We start from the raw sequence: 15,761 nt of genomic DNA on the forward strand, positions 1-15,761 counted from the left end.
ACAAAATAACAAGACAAAAACCTCTGTAGATTTTTTCATTTTCAGAGTTCTCATGCAAAAGAAAGTGAACTCATTATCTGTCACTAGCAACAATATTTGCCTTTCCCTGTGGTTTTCAGGGTGTTGCTCCAATGCTCTTATGTTTGAGTTAGATTTCTGAACAAACAAAATGAGAGATGTTTACATGAGTCGGACAAGATGTAGACATAGACAGGGTAATTCTATTGCAATGTGTTCGGATAGTGTGAATGTTGAAATTTAAATATTTGGCTTCTATAGTCAACATAAAGGTCGGTGATTTCTTTTGCATTGTTCCAAACTGCTCTGGACATAGGAAAAAAATACTGGCTTTTTTCCCCCTGGGTCTATTAAAACCTTACAGGCTTGAAAGAGGGACCTACCTGTCAAGTAACATAATAGTTTGTGATGCTGATTCTCTTTAAAGGCAAACATGCTTGTCTGTAGTATTAGCATTTCCTTAAATTCCTCGGGAGTTCATGCATGCAAACCTGATTTGGTGGGCTTCCACAAATGGCCTGTGGAGTGCTAATACAGTTGTGCTGCAGTCTCTTCTTCAGGTGAGAGGTGTGACAGGTTTTGGACTAAGCTTTCTAATAGTATTTAAAGTTTGACTCTTATTGTTTCATTCAGGTATTAGTACAAGAAGAGCTGAAGTAATGAGAAGTCATCATGGAGGCGCAGTCCCATAGCTCTACTACGACTGAGAAGAAAAAAGTGGAGAATTCCATAGTGAAATGCTCCAGTCGAACAGATGTCAGTGAGAAAGCTGTTGCCTCCAGCACAACTTCCAATGGTGAGTAACAGCAGGGATTTACTAGCAGCCAAACCTACAGTAATTTTATGTTCACTGCATTCCTTGTGAATTGAGCATTTGCACCTGGATAAGTGTTTGTTCTAAGGGAAGTCTAAAGAAAACAAACAAACGGGGAGGGGGTGGTGGAAAGTGTTAGGATATAGTAAGGCCTGTTTTGGCATCAGGCATAGTCTTTTTCTTCCAGATGTTCTAATTTGAGATGTAAATGTGCAAAGTTATTTAGTATAGGAAGTTCCTGTCTTGGAATTTTGGAAATCATCTTGATTAGCCTGGCAGGGCTTGCAAGTACTTTGCATTTTGCCATTGATATCTCTTACACTAGTGAGATAATTAGTTATTACAAATGCGACAGAAGTAGCCCTGTCAAAATTAGTAGCAAAGGTTTTTTTCCTTCTCTTCTTCTTTTATAAATAAATTTGTCCTTGCAAAGGGCTACTCCCACCTGCTGTAAGTGCCTTAATGGCTGGCATCAAAACATCAAGTGTATCCTTGCATCTCAAAGTTGTGAATGTGTAGCTTGTAGATTTGCAAAAATGGAGTAGTTTAATTCTCCCCAGAGATTACCTCACTTGACAATTTTACATATTCTCTGCCTCCCCAGAGACTGTGTAATCTCCACCCCCGCCCTCTCCTTGTTCAGCTAAGAGGGCTGAGTGTACTGGTCCCTACTAAGGCAGAGCTCCCTTTGCAGCCTAGGAGAAAATTGCTTGAAAAGGTGTGGGCAGAATTTGGCCCTGCAGATTTTGGATAGCAGATTAAGCACTGGTCTTAGAATGATAAAGCACAAATCATTCTAATAATTGTTACAAAGAGAAAATTGCTATCTTTTTCTGCGTATTTTGGAATCCTGGTGTATCCCTGGCAACCTTTTCTGTCCACCCTTTTTGCTTCCRTCATGCTCATCTAGTCTTTTGATCCAGGTCAGTTTCTCACTTCAATAACTTGAACAAAGGTTGTGCTTCCTCAAATAACCATTTATTTCCAAGTGGTGTAGAGCAGAAAATATATGAATCCTGCAGCCGTACTTGAGGGGAATCTCTGCGAGTCAGTAAAAATTAGATGACGTGTCCCAGCATCCTTCTCTGTGACTGGACTTTAGATTCAAAACAAACTCAGCACCTGCTGACCTAGTAGTTGGAGTTGCTCCCCATGAGAATATAGAAACCCTTTGACAGGTATGGAGAAAGTTGCAGCAGTTTTCTAAAGTATATGATATTAGGTCCTCAGCTGGTGTAAGTCAGCATAGATCCATTGCTGTCATTAGAATTACAGTGCTGCACATTAGCTGAAGTGCCTCCCCCATTGTATTTTTTTTCCAATAGTAGGATTTTCCACATTGGCCCAACTTTTCATATGGATGCATACTTAAACACATATGCATATTCTTTGATGTGTCAGGGGTTTGTTCTCAAACCCAGTATTGGCACTTATCTCTGACTGTTTTGGGCTGGCTTGAACAATATTGTCAAACGTTTAGATTAGATTGCTAAGAATAAAGCCTTCAAGATGTTTATTCCTAATTCTGACACTGATTTACTAAAACCCTTGGGTTGAAACACTTTCTCTGTCTATTCTATCTAGCAGTTTAATAGGAGTTTCAGTACTTAACTACTTGCTGCATCTAGGTGGGGTATTACTGCATGTCAGGGGCATGAAACTCCCAAGAGTTGAAATGATTTCTTAGTCTAAAGAATTACCAGAAATTGTTGTCAGTGTATTTTTCTCACATTAATGGAATAAGATGCTAATGTAATACATATCCTGGGGCCTGAGGCTGCGTTTGTTTGAGGTAATGATGTGAGTTACCTTTGTTTTCAGTGGATAAGGATTGACCTTGCTAGAGCCTTTGTATTTTTCGAAGTCACCAGGATCTCCAGGATCTGGGTTTCTAATCTACCTTCATGTATAACCATGCAAACAACTTTCCAGAGATAAAGGGTTGGGCTCAGAGGGATAAAAATTGCATTTCATCCTGGATATGAAAATTTTTTCTTAGTCTATGTACTCCATGGAACATGTACTGAAACAAATACTAATAGCAAAACTTCAGGAATTTAAACATGATGAAATTTATTGTTGCAAGATTTTAAAGTTTGCTTCTTGCAGATGTGACTGTCATGTTAATGAATTTTGGTTATAAGGGACCAATGTGCATGAAAGCTCAGGCTTGCATTGTATTTGCATCTTTTGTTCTTTAATGCTGAACTGAGTATTAATACATGAATATCACCGATTGATATAAGACACCACTCCTACAAAACATGCAGCTTTTGCTCATTCATTGCCTCTTTTTGCAGAGGGCCATAGTAATGTTAAATGGTTGTGATTTGCATTTGAATCCKTTGTTAAACAAGGTAAGATACCTTTAAAATTAACAAAAAGGTGGAATGAACATTGCCGCGTTTGTCAGAGAACTCTGCTGTCATTGCAGATCAACATGTGCATATCATACCAATGTCACCTTGTAAACATGTCTAATATCAGTGTTCCCCTTTCTGGACAACACATTAATTAGGAAAGTTTGCAGAATAACGTATAGTTGAGTGACAGCTGTCTGAGGGGTGCTATGGAAACCAGTATTTTCTTAGTAGCTTTGCTGTCTTCTGAAGGAGTTAAGTTGGGTCATAAATAGGTTGAAAGCTGTTAGGAGTTTTATGCAAAGCTTACAATAATGAAGAAACAAAAAAACCCCACCATTATTTCTGCAGTTCCCAAAAGAGAATAATGCACCAAAAGCAGAAACTATGTTAAAATAAACATTGAGTGTGGAATTCTTTTAAAACTTCTGATGTGCAAAATGGTTATTAAAGAGCCTGGTGCAAACCTACGTGCAAGAGAGAGAAGTTAGAGAAGGTGAAGGGGAAGGGCAGCTCATATCTTACAGCAGACTATGCAATGGAAGTTGCAGGGCCCAAACTTGTGTCTGCCTCTTGAAAGAGGCACTGTAGACTCAAACAATAAGCAATGTGGGCCATAGTTCAGACGTTAGCCACTTCTGCTGAGTTACTGTGATTACTTAATACAAAAAGATTCCTGCTGCACTCACCTAACCACAAACTCTTAATATATTGCTAAGATGCTTGCACAGTGTTAGATAAGGGGCTGCCAGCATTTCCATTATAAACCCCTAATTTCAGGGTTTTATAACTCAGCCATTAAAATGTGCTCCAGGCTGAAACATGTGGGGAGGGTCTTAGTACTGGAGCGAATTAAAACTTCTTTAAAATACATGTGTTCAAAAAAGTAAAAAAAAATCATGATTTGTAATAACTAACAAAAACTTTGGTGCACTTTGATGCTCAGTGGGACTTTGTAATTTGGAACCTCTCAACTTTGTTTTGAATTCGTTTTTGCAGGCTTTTGATCTTTTCTGTTTTGTGTTTGATTTTGTGTATCTCAACCAAACTGCATGCAGTTTGCTATGGTACATTTCTTCGCAACTTGTTCCTCTTGCTCTTTCTTTGTTTACTGCTATATTTACTGCTAGGCTAATGTCAGGAGAAAAATTGCTAAAGAACACCGCTGATGGAGATAATCATTCACAAAAGGCTGCATAAATAATTTTTTTTGCCATAATGCCACAGTATAAAATAAGCTTACTTTTGTGTATTGTGTGATTTGATAGCCTCAGATTGATCTGCTATGACAAAGTATTAGCAACAATAAATAAATACAGTTTTCATGCCATGACCATGTCACTGGTATTACATTGGAATAAAGGGGCCCACGTCTCAGACCACCTGAGTCCTTCAGTGCTGTGTTTTCAGGCCTTCCCTCTTCATATGCACATCCCTGCCATGTTGCACTATTGCAGTGATAGTCTTGTGGAATTGGAAACAGTGATAAGACCCTGTTCCCTGCAAAGCCTGTGTATGGATTAGGTCATCATCCTGATTGTTGCTCCATGCACAAAACACAGGTTTCAGTTAAAGTTGTGCCTGGAATGGCTTTCTAAAGAGAGGGATCTGTTAATAAACTCATTAAAATTAGTTCTTTGCTGCTCTCAGAGAGCCTTCACCTAATTATTGCAGCTCATGAAATCAGTCTTGCTTTGTTAGATAATACAGTACCTCCTGTAATTCTAAATAATCCCAGAATTAAAAGAAATCTTCAAGTGAACACTTTAAACATTGCAGGAATCTGTATGATAACCTGCCTTGCTAAAATGTGATGAATGCAGACATGTAGGTTTACTCTTGGCTGCTTTTTCATGCTGCACATTTATGAAACCCTTCATATTTGTGGAATTGGTGAGAGCCTGGATGGGAGAAGTTAATAGCACAGTCAGAGACTTGGTCTTGCAGTGGGCCGTCTCTGGTGAACACGTTAGCATGAGAGATGATTCCCCCTGCTGTCTGTACTGTTGCTTTGCCATGAGTGCCAGCCCTAGCAGGGCTGGCAGAGCAAGCAGCCTGCCCACTCCTCAGCCGCCTCATCTCCCAGGCTGGCGTGTTAGCTTGCACTGAAATCAACAGCATGCTAAATTAATGTTTCAGGCTGAGCGCTGCAGTGCTTGAGCAGAAACGCAGGGCTCGCTCACCCGGCTCCGCTTCCGTTCTGCCTGAGGGCTGGGGCACACAGCTGGGACAGTGCCCTTGTGCATCCCAGCAGTGGGAATCACCATCACTCCCAAGGCAGAACCCTCCCTGGGAGTGTTGCAGTAAAGTGTGGAGCTCCAGTCCAGCAAATACTCAAGCAAATGCTTCTCTTCAGGCGCATGAATAACCATTGGCTCTAATGTGGGTATTCGCATGCTTACAATTAGGCAATTGCTTTAGCGCTTTGCCAGGCTGGGCACTTTGACACTACATTCTGCTTTGTAGGTAAATCAGATTTATTGTTGGAATACTTCCTAAGACTTGTTGACCAAAAACCCCACACAAAGCCAGCCCAGCCCTTAGCTATACACAATTCATTTTTTTCACTAAATCTGTAGCATGAATGTATTTAAGTTTTAACTTTATTCTCTAAAAAGTATAGGAAATTTCTGTCTAGGCTGCATTAATACTTTTAAAAGGCAAACCTGCACTCTGCAGTGTTGCTTGGCCTACATCAGGAGATTAATACTGTGTTCAGCCTTGATGTATTTACTGTTTGGCTTGTGAGCTTTGTTGGTGAATAAAATATTTTCCTCTTTTGCACATTTTGGCTCTAAACTTTTTTAATGTTGCATTAAAACAATGCAGTTATTGTATAGGGACTCCTTCAGTGTCTGACAGGCAAGCACTTATTTTCAGTTTGATGTGTTTTGTCTAGTTTTTGACCCATGAGCTTGTTCCAGTGTAATCTGATATTTCTTATTAACCTATTACTTGGCCTTAAAAAAAGATAATTATAAACGTATGTAGGTTGTGGACTTGACTACCTTTATCAGAATCAGATAGTTATTGAGAACATACTCTAAAGTGATAGAAAGCAGAAATTATTATCTTAATGATAATGTAACTTGAGACCAAGCTTGATAGATGAATAAATGAGAGGAAGTTCATTCGTACACTTTGATTCTTCCAGAAGAAGAGCCAGCTTCATCTGGGTCTCTTTTTTTCTTTTTTTCTAATAGTTCTTTCAGGATTGAGTGAGGAAAGTATTTAGCAGTCTACAACTCCGTAAGAATCACATTTCCTGTTTGAACTGTCAGTTGGTTACTAGTCTTGCTGCTTGCTTTCAAGCTCACCATAAAATAGGTGTTAATCATAATACTCATTCTTGGCCCCCTAGTTGGACTGATGTGTTCAGGGTCCTGTTGAGAAGTCAGGGTTCAAAAGAGGTTGTTAGCTATCAAGAAACATTGCCTGCACTATTTTAGCAGCCTGCAAATTGAGTCCCTAATTGATTATATGAGACCTGATTCTGCCAAGTGATCAGGAGATCCCCTCCTCCTCTACTGAAATCAAAGGGAATGGAGGGCACTACTCACTTTTCATTTCAGGTCAAGGAGGAAGCAACATCCTGTAGTATTAGATATTGGAAGTGACAACCTTCAGTGTATAGGTCTTTCTAATTTTTTTTTTCTTTTAGCAAGATGAGTATTCCACGTAATTCCTATCTATAATGGTCACATACGGTGCCATAGAAGAAAAGTATGCATAAAGACCTGATCTTGTAAGATTTTGTGTACCCTTAGTTTCTGATAATTCTGGCCTGGTCCTAAGAGAAAAACTAAAAGAAAGTACCTAGGTTTGGGGAGGCTGGGAAGGCTAGCTCTACTGATTCCTAAAAGTATTGGAACCAAAACTAGTGGAGGTTGTAATTAAGTGTGGACATTATGGCTTGGTATATTGTAATCTGATGTGAGTAGCTGATTAAATACATATTCATTCAGAGTAATGCATCCGTGGTCCTTTATGTTTACTAATAAAATTTCAGTCATCAAGTTAGCGTTTATGGTAGAGTGTAATAACTCATTCTGCCTGATACTATTTTCTAATGTTGTTCCTCAGTGAGCCAGCCCTCCCCTTACCCTGCTCTAAACCAAATGATCAGCGAGTACAGTACAGTATTGCTTCATTAATTCTGCAGAGATTTCCCTCCTTTTTTTTCCCCCTTCTCTCCCCTCCCTATGGTGGTTAATAGCATAAGGGATATTAAATGTCAATCCTGCTGTATCCCTCTGCAAGTTCCAGAAAGAGATGATTGAGTGGCTTATCCCTGCAATCACTGTAATCAGTAAGTAATGACTTAACATCCTGCTAGATAACACAAGGTGGAATCAAGAGAAAACATTAGTTAGCATCAGTATCTTGCCACCTGAACAAGGTGGAGGTTAAATTTAATGAGTTATATACTGGGAAAGCTTTTTTCCCTGAGAACAGCAACAAAAAAACCCTCAAATCCCCCAAACAGTCCTATCACGTTTGCACCTACGTAGTGAAATACAATAAAAAATAATAAAAAGGTTTAAAATGAGTGTCTGCACAATATATGGCAAATGGTACCGTACTCTATCGCTAGTGCTTTGCAAGAATCCAGTATCAAATCAAACTTCAAAAAATTCAGGCATTACAGCCTATAGTACTGGGGGAGAGGGGAAACAACCATGAGGTTTGATTTCTAGCGGGAAAAAGGATGTTGGCAGCTGAAGCTTCAATGATATTGTTAACATTCCAGAAAAGGGCTCGCTGCCATTAAGTGCTGGTCTCTGGGGAAGATATCCTAAAAGAGAAAGGGCTTCCTAATGACCTGTGCCACTGAGCCAGCATATGCCACCAAAGCAGGAAGGCTCTGTGGCAGCATGGTGAGGCTCTGTAGCAGCACTGCTGCCAGGGATGGGGGCACCTCTCTCTCGGCCACTGGAAACAAGTGTTGACAGCCACATGGTTGCTGGGTGGTTGGAGAGGTTTGGGAAGGCAGAAAATATTCTTTTGCCTTTTAAGAGTTTTCCTGGGTTCTGAAAAGAGACCAAAGTTGGGCATCTGCAAGTGCAGGAGCTACATGGAGCAGATTTTTTTTTTTAATAAAGTAAATAAGAGAATTAAAAAAAATCCTTCTAATTGACTTAAAACCAAGCAACCCCTCTGGCAGGCACAGCATTTGGCTTTACAGTTTGAAGCTGTGTAAGTTAAGGCAGTTGAAGTAATTAAATTACTTAGCAGATTTTTAAGTGGCATTCATCTTTTCTCTTCTAGATGTTTTCTGTTTCATATCTGTCTCCAGTTAAAATGAAATAAAGAAGCATCAGTGTTGTATTTGAATATATTCCTGCTCTGTTTGTTTCTATTTACTAGGGTTTTTTTAGGTGTAAAACCTCAACTTCTGCATACATAGAAATTGTTACTAAATATGTATGTGTAGCATACGGAAGCGTGCTTAGGGTATGGTGTGTGACTATGAAAAGAGGGTACCATATTAAAACTACGTTCTCTGTATTCTTTCCAAGTCATATCTCATTGTTTTGGGGTGGGGGGGAGGGAGGGAGATGCATTCTTTTGCCATCCCAACTAAGAGGGAATGAGATGGATTTTATTGCTTTGTTTTTATCTTATTACCCATTAGAAGTCTTTACCTTTGATGTGTACTGCAAGTGATCACAATTTAATTTACAGATTCTGTTCTTTCTTTGTAAGGCTGGCCATTCGGAAAAATGTTGATTTACTTGTAAACTCTGTGTRTGTAGTGTGGACCTACTGATGAGTGGAAAGCTGCACATTTCAGTGTATGCAGTGGTGCTTTGAGAAGAGAAGTACACAGGCAATACTGTTTTTTGTTCGGATGATTTTAAAATTTGACTTGTAAGGGACAGATTTGACTTCATGGGCAGATTTTCAAAAAGTAGTTCATAATCTTATGCCTGCAGTCAGCTGGAGTCTTGCTACCCAGAAACTGTGGATGCACATTCTTTGCACATGCCAACTACTTAAAATATGCTGGTTTCCATTCATTTAATATGATTTTTTGTGTATGCAGAAACCACCACACTTTCAGCTGTGTGTATATGCAAAAATCTGAGTCCCACACAACGTAGTACCTTGAAAATATGTTTAGATACACCCAACTAAATGTATTTTTTCATTTTACTTAATAGAACAGATTTGTATTCATGGAGTTTTTCCTAATATAAGATGATAAATTGCTAAAACTTAACTGGTGTTATAAACTGTGTGCTCTCTCTCTCTTTGTTGTCTGCTTGCTTTTCTCTTCTTTTCCCGCACAGGGATTCATACATAACAACGAGGATTTTGTAGTAAAGTTCCTTCTGGGCCTGACTAGTACTGTTTTTCCCTCCTCTCAGGCTCTCTCTTTCTCTCTCCTTCTTTCTCTCATTTCTCTTCTCTCTTCTTTTTTCTTTTAGTTTTAGAAAGTTGAGTTCCATCCCAATTATTAAATCTTCGGAGACCGTTCCCACATGGTTCTGTAAATGGTAGCTTCATCCTGAGTTCTTTCATCTCTTTTCCTGCTCTCCTGGCTTGACAGTTGAAAAGGTCTGACTGTGCCACACAATGGTTTGATTGGTTTCTCTAGGGGAGGCTTTACCCTGCCTCATCATTCGCCAGGCAGGTGGACCAGAAAGTCTCTTGATTCTTTTGTTGCCTCTCAAAGTCCGAGGTCTTTGACTGAATAAATCCTCCGTCATGGGATAATTTGCTAAAAGGAGACTGAAAGATGTGAGAGAAAAGCCTCACTACTTGGGTGCTGAATTAATGAAATAACTGGGCCTTAGAGTTTGCAATTGAAAAATCACCAGGAATGTAATGGGTGGAGACAGACTTCAGAATGCAAGTCTGTTACTTCCCCATAATAAACTATGAGAGCTTTAAATGATATTACTAAATAAGCTAGCTTCTCTGGCAGCCTGTGGTTATTTGCATTTGTAACCATGTTCTGCAGGGGAAGCCCGAGCAGAATAAAAGCCGTTTTGGTGCAGTGTCTAGTTAGTCATTAGATTATTACAAGAGGATGGAAAGAATTCCATATGACAGAACTAGGGTTGAGTTAACACAGGACGAAAAGTAATTTACAGATAGGCTGTCCTCAGCCATCTTCGTAGACCCTGATAAGGTTTCATTTCAGAATGGATAGGCGACATTTCCACTTACGGGCCCATTCTGCGACACCTGTGATAACAGCTTCTGGATCCTAATTGAAATTGGTTTCAAAATGGATTTTCACTTTTCTCTGTCTGTGGAAAATATTGAATGGACTTAGAGCTGCCACAGAGAATCCCAGACCTTGGAAAATGGAGCAAGAAGCCATGATCATCTTTCATAACTGTGTCGATGATATGACAGTTTTGTTATCTGTCTTATTAATGAAATCATTGATCACCTGATGAGGGAGATAATAAACTACATTTTGCTGCTGTTCAGGAAGCTCAATTAGATTTTTTGAAAATACAGAAGGGGGAAAACCAAAACAAAACAATGAAATGAAAATTTTAAGGTCTACTTACAACTTTGTTTTTGCTGAAGATTTTTAGACATCTCTGAGACTGTAAAATAGTGAGTGCATATTGAGCTTATTCAAAGTAAGAAGGAAAAAAAACAAGCCTGATACTAACGTAAAGACTTAGTTATTGTTTTTTGTCTTTAACAAACTGAACTAAGTAAATAACACTGTGTCATAATAAATGCCATGGAAACTCGGATGAACTCAGAAACAATGGAGCTCAATTTTCGCTGAAGTTGGATTAGCGATCTGAACTCTCTGAGTGCTCTGAGACATACAAAGAATGGTGCTTTGTACAGCGAGCACTAGCCGTGAGGCTGGTCCTCTGGAAAATTATTTCTTCTTTAAATATGAATGCCATCATTTAGTTGATAAAGCTGCTCAGGCATTTTGAAAAAATAAGTTCCTTTTTCATTTTTTTCTTGTACTAATAGATTTAAAAAGAATTTTAGATGCACGTGAATGTGATAAATTGCATGCTTGGGATAAAAAGAGTGCACAGACATGGAAAATAAAATCTGAAAGGATTTTGTGATGTGTTGTTTCCCCAGTTGTTTTCTAATTATTAGGGAAAGAGATAAATCTGTTGTTTGTGCTTGGTTGCTCTGGAATGCACGCTGTATTCCTTGAGGAAGGTGGGAAGGGATAGTTTTTCTGAAGAGGGATGCCGGTGACTTCTCATATTTCACTGTGAATTGTATCCTAGGTGTTTCTTCAGTCTCTCTGCTAGTGTGGGTCAATCTGTCCCCCTTTTTAAGCTTGAAAGAGGAGCTCTGATCAAAGGCTTTAATGATGTCACTGGTCTCTGGTGATTGATTAAGAACAGAAGTTCTGGAGCATTTTGCATGTCCGCCTTTTCCTTATCACTTCAAATCCGTTAGTGCCTACCCATTAGGGTATCTCTCAATCAGGGGAAAGAAAAAAAAAAAATATTTATATATAGATATGCAACCCCCCTCACCTCCATATATATGCATATATGGAGAAAAAGAATGGTACAGCTAATGGTGTTCACATTTCCTCTGAGTTCTAAATGTGTTTTTCTTTTATGTAAAAGGAAACAGTTTTTATTGTTCTGTGTTGATACAGGGGATATTTACTAATTGCTAAACTCTTGGGCCTAATTCTCCTTTGGTCTTCTGCACCTGCTCTCAGAGATTTAAATCTAGATAGGTCTGTGTCATCAGTGGGTTTTCAGCTGCTTTACCTTCATTTTTTATGTTTTACCCAGAGCTGAATCCTGCCCTTGCTTTATATTTCTCTGCTGTGCCTGCAGTGTACCTTAAGATCAACTGTGTGTGTCAGTTGCTTAGAGATTTTTTTAAGTGGGGATTTAAAAATAAGTATTTTAAATGTACATCTCTTGGAAGTTCAGGTTTAGACAGAATGCATGTTAAGCTGTTTAAAAGAAAAGCTCTTTCATTCATAAGGAAAGGTCAGTCCTCTGACTCTCAATAGTGTGAGAGGTCAGGAAATGGGTTTTACTCATGTAAGTAAGGGTTGTGCATATGAGCAACTGATGCAAGGACTTGAATCTGACTTCACTGCTGTATAAGTGAGGAAAAAGGGTGGTGTAAAGCTGGAGTCTGTCCCTAAAAATACCACTTGTAACAGCATATTGTGATTTAAATGATGAAATCGAAAACTCTGCACAGTCTATAAAAAATCTTGAGTTAATTATTCTGGTAAATTCAAGCTTTCTGTATGTAGGATAATTCAGAAATGTTAATGTTATTTTCATGTATCTCTTTTCCCCTTTCTTTTCAGTAAGTTGGTTCATTTCCCTCTCTCTCTCTCTCTCTGTCTGTAAAATCTCCTTCGCTCTCTTTTCTACTGTTGTGCATTTCACACCAGGAGATGACAAGTCTTGTGATTGCACCAGAGGCATTTGAAAGAAAATAAAAAGAGAGTTCTTTTTTTCTGGTGCTGGCCCATGAACATACCATAAAAATTGGATTAGACACACCTAGAGTTGGGATTGATTGCATCTTGAATAGGAAATTAGAACATCTGAAAAATTCCTTTTTGGATGGAACAGAAGCACAAGAAGGAAAAGTTGGATGGAAACCAGAGAAGAACTGTAAATCACTATTAAAATTACTTCCTATGGTTTACCATTGGCTGTCAAAGAAAATTGCCTCAGGCTTGTTTGTAGCTAATTCCCTCTATAGAAAACTTCAATTTGTGGACTGGCCTCTGAACGGGATTGATAACTCTGTTTATAGACCAGGATGGGTATCTGAAGATAACAGATAATGCAAATGAGCCTTTTTTTGATAAGCCAGTGAAGCAATTGTGGATACAACTTGGTTGATGGATTTCAGAGTGCCTTTTCACAGACTATAGATTTTTTTTGCATTATAGTTTTCTTAGCAGTGTTAGAAAAACAAAATCAAAGTCACTCGAATAGAACTAAAAAGATGGAGCGTCTGATATAACCAGCTTTCCTACTACTTGTAAACATAGTGAATCAGATTAAAAAAAATAAACAGGCAGTCCTCAGCCTTCCCTGGAAGAAATATGATTTGATAAAATGTGGGTTTAATATTCAATTTACAGTTTCATCCAAACTGTGTAAAACTAGATGTCCCAGAGGAGTTCACAGCCCACTCTGAACTTAATTCAAATGAAATGCTCTTTGTAAACTGTCTTCCTGCTTTTATTTTCAAATTTCTATGCAAACATCTCTCTGTTAGAGAAGAGGAAAGTTGAGGCTTGAGTCTGAGTTGTTCTGAGTCTCCCAAGAGGTGCCCAGCACCTTTAATGATTAAGCTCTTAATCACAGGCTCTCTTCACTGCTGACTGTAAGGTGTAGCAGTGCAGAGCAGGCTCAGAAAGCAGTTGCATTGTGTGGCCCATTTCCCTCTGAACTCTGTGGATTTTCTAATTTTAAGTGCTTGGGAAGTTGCCACTTCTCACAGCAGAGTTAAGTCATCATCTGTTGAGGCCTGATGGAGGGGTCTCAGAGAGCAGGCACAGCAGGGGAGCTGGTGTGAGCCCTATTCTGCCTCCAGGGTCCTCAGGGCTGGGGTAGTGTAGAGGGGCAGGCAGGCCAGGGCAGGGCGGGCAGGTGGCCCCAGCTCCGCGGGACTGAGCCCACTGCTCTTGTCCCAGTCACGGGCAGGGAAGAGAGAGGCCACGAGTCTCTGCATGTCCTGCTTTGGCTCCTCTCTCTCATCTTCCTCCATACCCAGAAGGGAATTTGTCAAGGTTTTAAAGTGCATGATGTAGCATTTACTCCTCTGTGGACCACTGTAGAAAAGTGGGAGGGTGCTCATAATAAGAAGACCTAGTGGGAGAAAACAAATTCACAGATAGCTGGAAGATTGAGTGCTCTGGTCAGTTTTCAAGGGAGAGCATCCAAAAGGAGACCTTCTGCGGTAATCTTGGCTACTGGAAGCGAGAGGGAAGGCTTGTTTCTTAGCAGCTTTATCTCCTCTTCCCACCTAAGTTGTTTTGTTTTGCTTTTCAGTCTTCTAGGCTGATTCGTTTGTGTTACTTGTGGTTTCCTTGCTCCAGGAGTGTGTGTGTTGCTCCTTTTCTATGAATCTAAAATCTATAAGGATTTTGCCTTACATATCCTTCTGGCCATCTTTGATGCATCTCTTTCGTTCCCCGTGCTAGCCTTCTTTCTGTTCAACACATTTTTTTAACTCTTTCAGTAGAGGATTATTCATATGGAAAGAAGCTGTGATTTGAAGCTGATGCAAATTCAGTAAGTTTTACTTTGCTGGGCTCTCTGGAGGCATGAAGCAGCAATATGTCCAAAGCAGTTTTTCTTACAGTTTAGCATTTGTGGGGCCGTCCTGAGGAGACAGTCTTTCCCGCTCTTTGGAGATTAAGGGACAACCATTTTTGAAGTTACAATTCAAAACAGGGAACATGAACTGCAGAATCCAGAATGACATAGGGATGAGAGAAATGAATCCTACAGAAGTCATGATGAGGTGCTGTAACTAAACCAGAGCATTCATAGTCATAATTTAATACTGTTCGTTAGTTTTAAGACTAAGTTTTGTTTCATTTCAGGCCCCAGTCTAAAACTCACAGAAAAACTGTAAGGACTTTCAACAGCTTTAACAGGTTTAGGCTTCAAATACTTAATCTTACTTGTAGCTTTCCAGCTTCCTTACCCAAGCCATGGTCTTTTATGCCATTGCCTTCGGTGAGAATTCCAGGTTCCTGACACCCTTCATCATTGAATTATAGCTTTAATCTCTTATGTAGGACCCAATCCTGCAAATACTTTTTTTGCAGACCTCCCATTTGAAGTCTCTTCTGTATGATGACAAAAAAAAAAATTAATTTTATGAATTTGTTACCATTCAATTGTAATACTGAAGAATGATTCATTGCAATTTGAACTGCTCTAGATTTCAGGGATTTGGTAGGATGCAAGCTTTGCTTCTGTTCTGAAGTCAGCAGCACAACTACCGTTGACTTCCATGTGTATTCTAACACATCACTTTGTTTGATGGCATGATAGAGGTTCATGTTGCATATATAAGAATCGGAACAATTTAAAAGTTTTGTTTTTAGTTTTGAACACTTTTTTGTGTTTGATCAGAGGATAGGGAGAGGAAGGTTAGTTTTGCTTTTTAAATTTTCAAAGGCCTTTTTCTCCAGCCATCTAACTTAAATCAAAACTAAAGCCCTACACAATTATTTTTGCCACTGCAAAAACAATTCTTTTTTTCTCTGAGAAACAACCTCAGTATGAAGGACACCAACACATCTCAGATAATAAAAATATTTTAAGGCACTTGTGTTTTATTGCTGTATTTATTTTCAAGGCTCAAAACAGGTGCTAAAATGAAGCCTGATCATTAAAAAAAAAAGACATAAGTGTGTGTGTGTGTGTGTGTGAGAGAGAGAGAGAGAGAGAGAGAGAGAGAGAGAGAGAGTAAGACCCTTGAGCAAAGATATCAGAAATTCTACCAGGCAGGTATTTTCCAAGGAGGGGAAAAAAAATAAGAAAGAAGAGAAAAAGAACAAAAGGAAGAGCTCTTTGCTCCTCTATGGTGCTCTCATTTAAACAGATTTA

At 39.2% G+C, this 15,761-nt stretch overlaps 1 protein-coding gene across 3 annotated transcripts in view; it reads left to right on the forward strand.

Moving 5' to 3' along the window:
• The first annotated feature begins 648 nt into the window (after positions 1–648).
• GLI3 (GLI family zinc finger 3) overlaps positions 649–15,761 on the forward strand; it is a 198,394-nt gene continuing 183,281 nt past the window's right edge. For 2 of the 3 annotated variants that reach the window (XM_026077485.1, XM_026077486.1), the window contains exon 1: positions 691–814. In XM_026077485.1, the coding sequence (XP_025933270.1) occupies positions 691–814 (124 nt within the window). Of the gene's footprint in view, positions 815–15,761 lie in introns of all 3 variants that reach the window. The other variant, XM_026077484.1, reaches the window with a different exon arrangement.

Source organism: Apteryx rowi, unplaced genomic scaffold, assembly GCF_003343035.1.
Source record: "Apteryx rowi isolate R43461 unplaced genomic scaffold, aptRow1 scaffold_454, whole genome shotgun sequence".
Classification (NCBI taxonomy): Eukaryota; Metazoa; Chordata; class Aves; order Apterygiformes; family Apterygidae; genus Apteryx; species Apteryx rowi.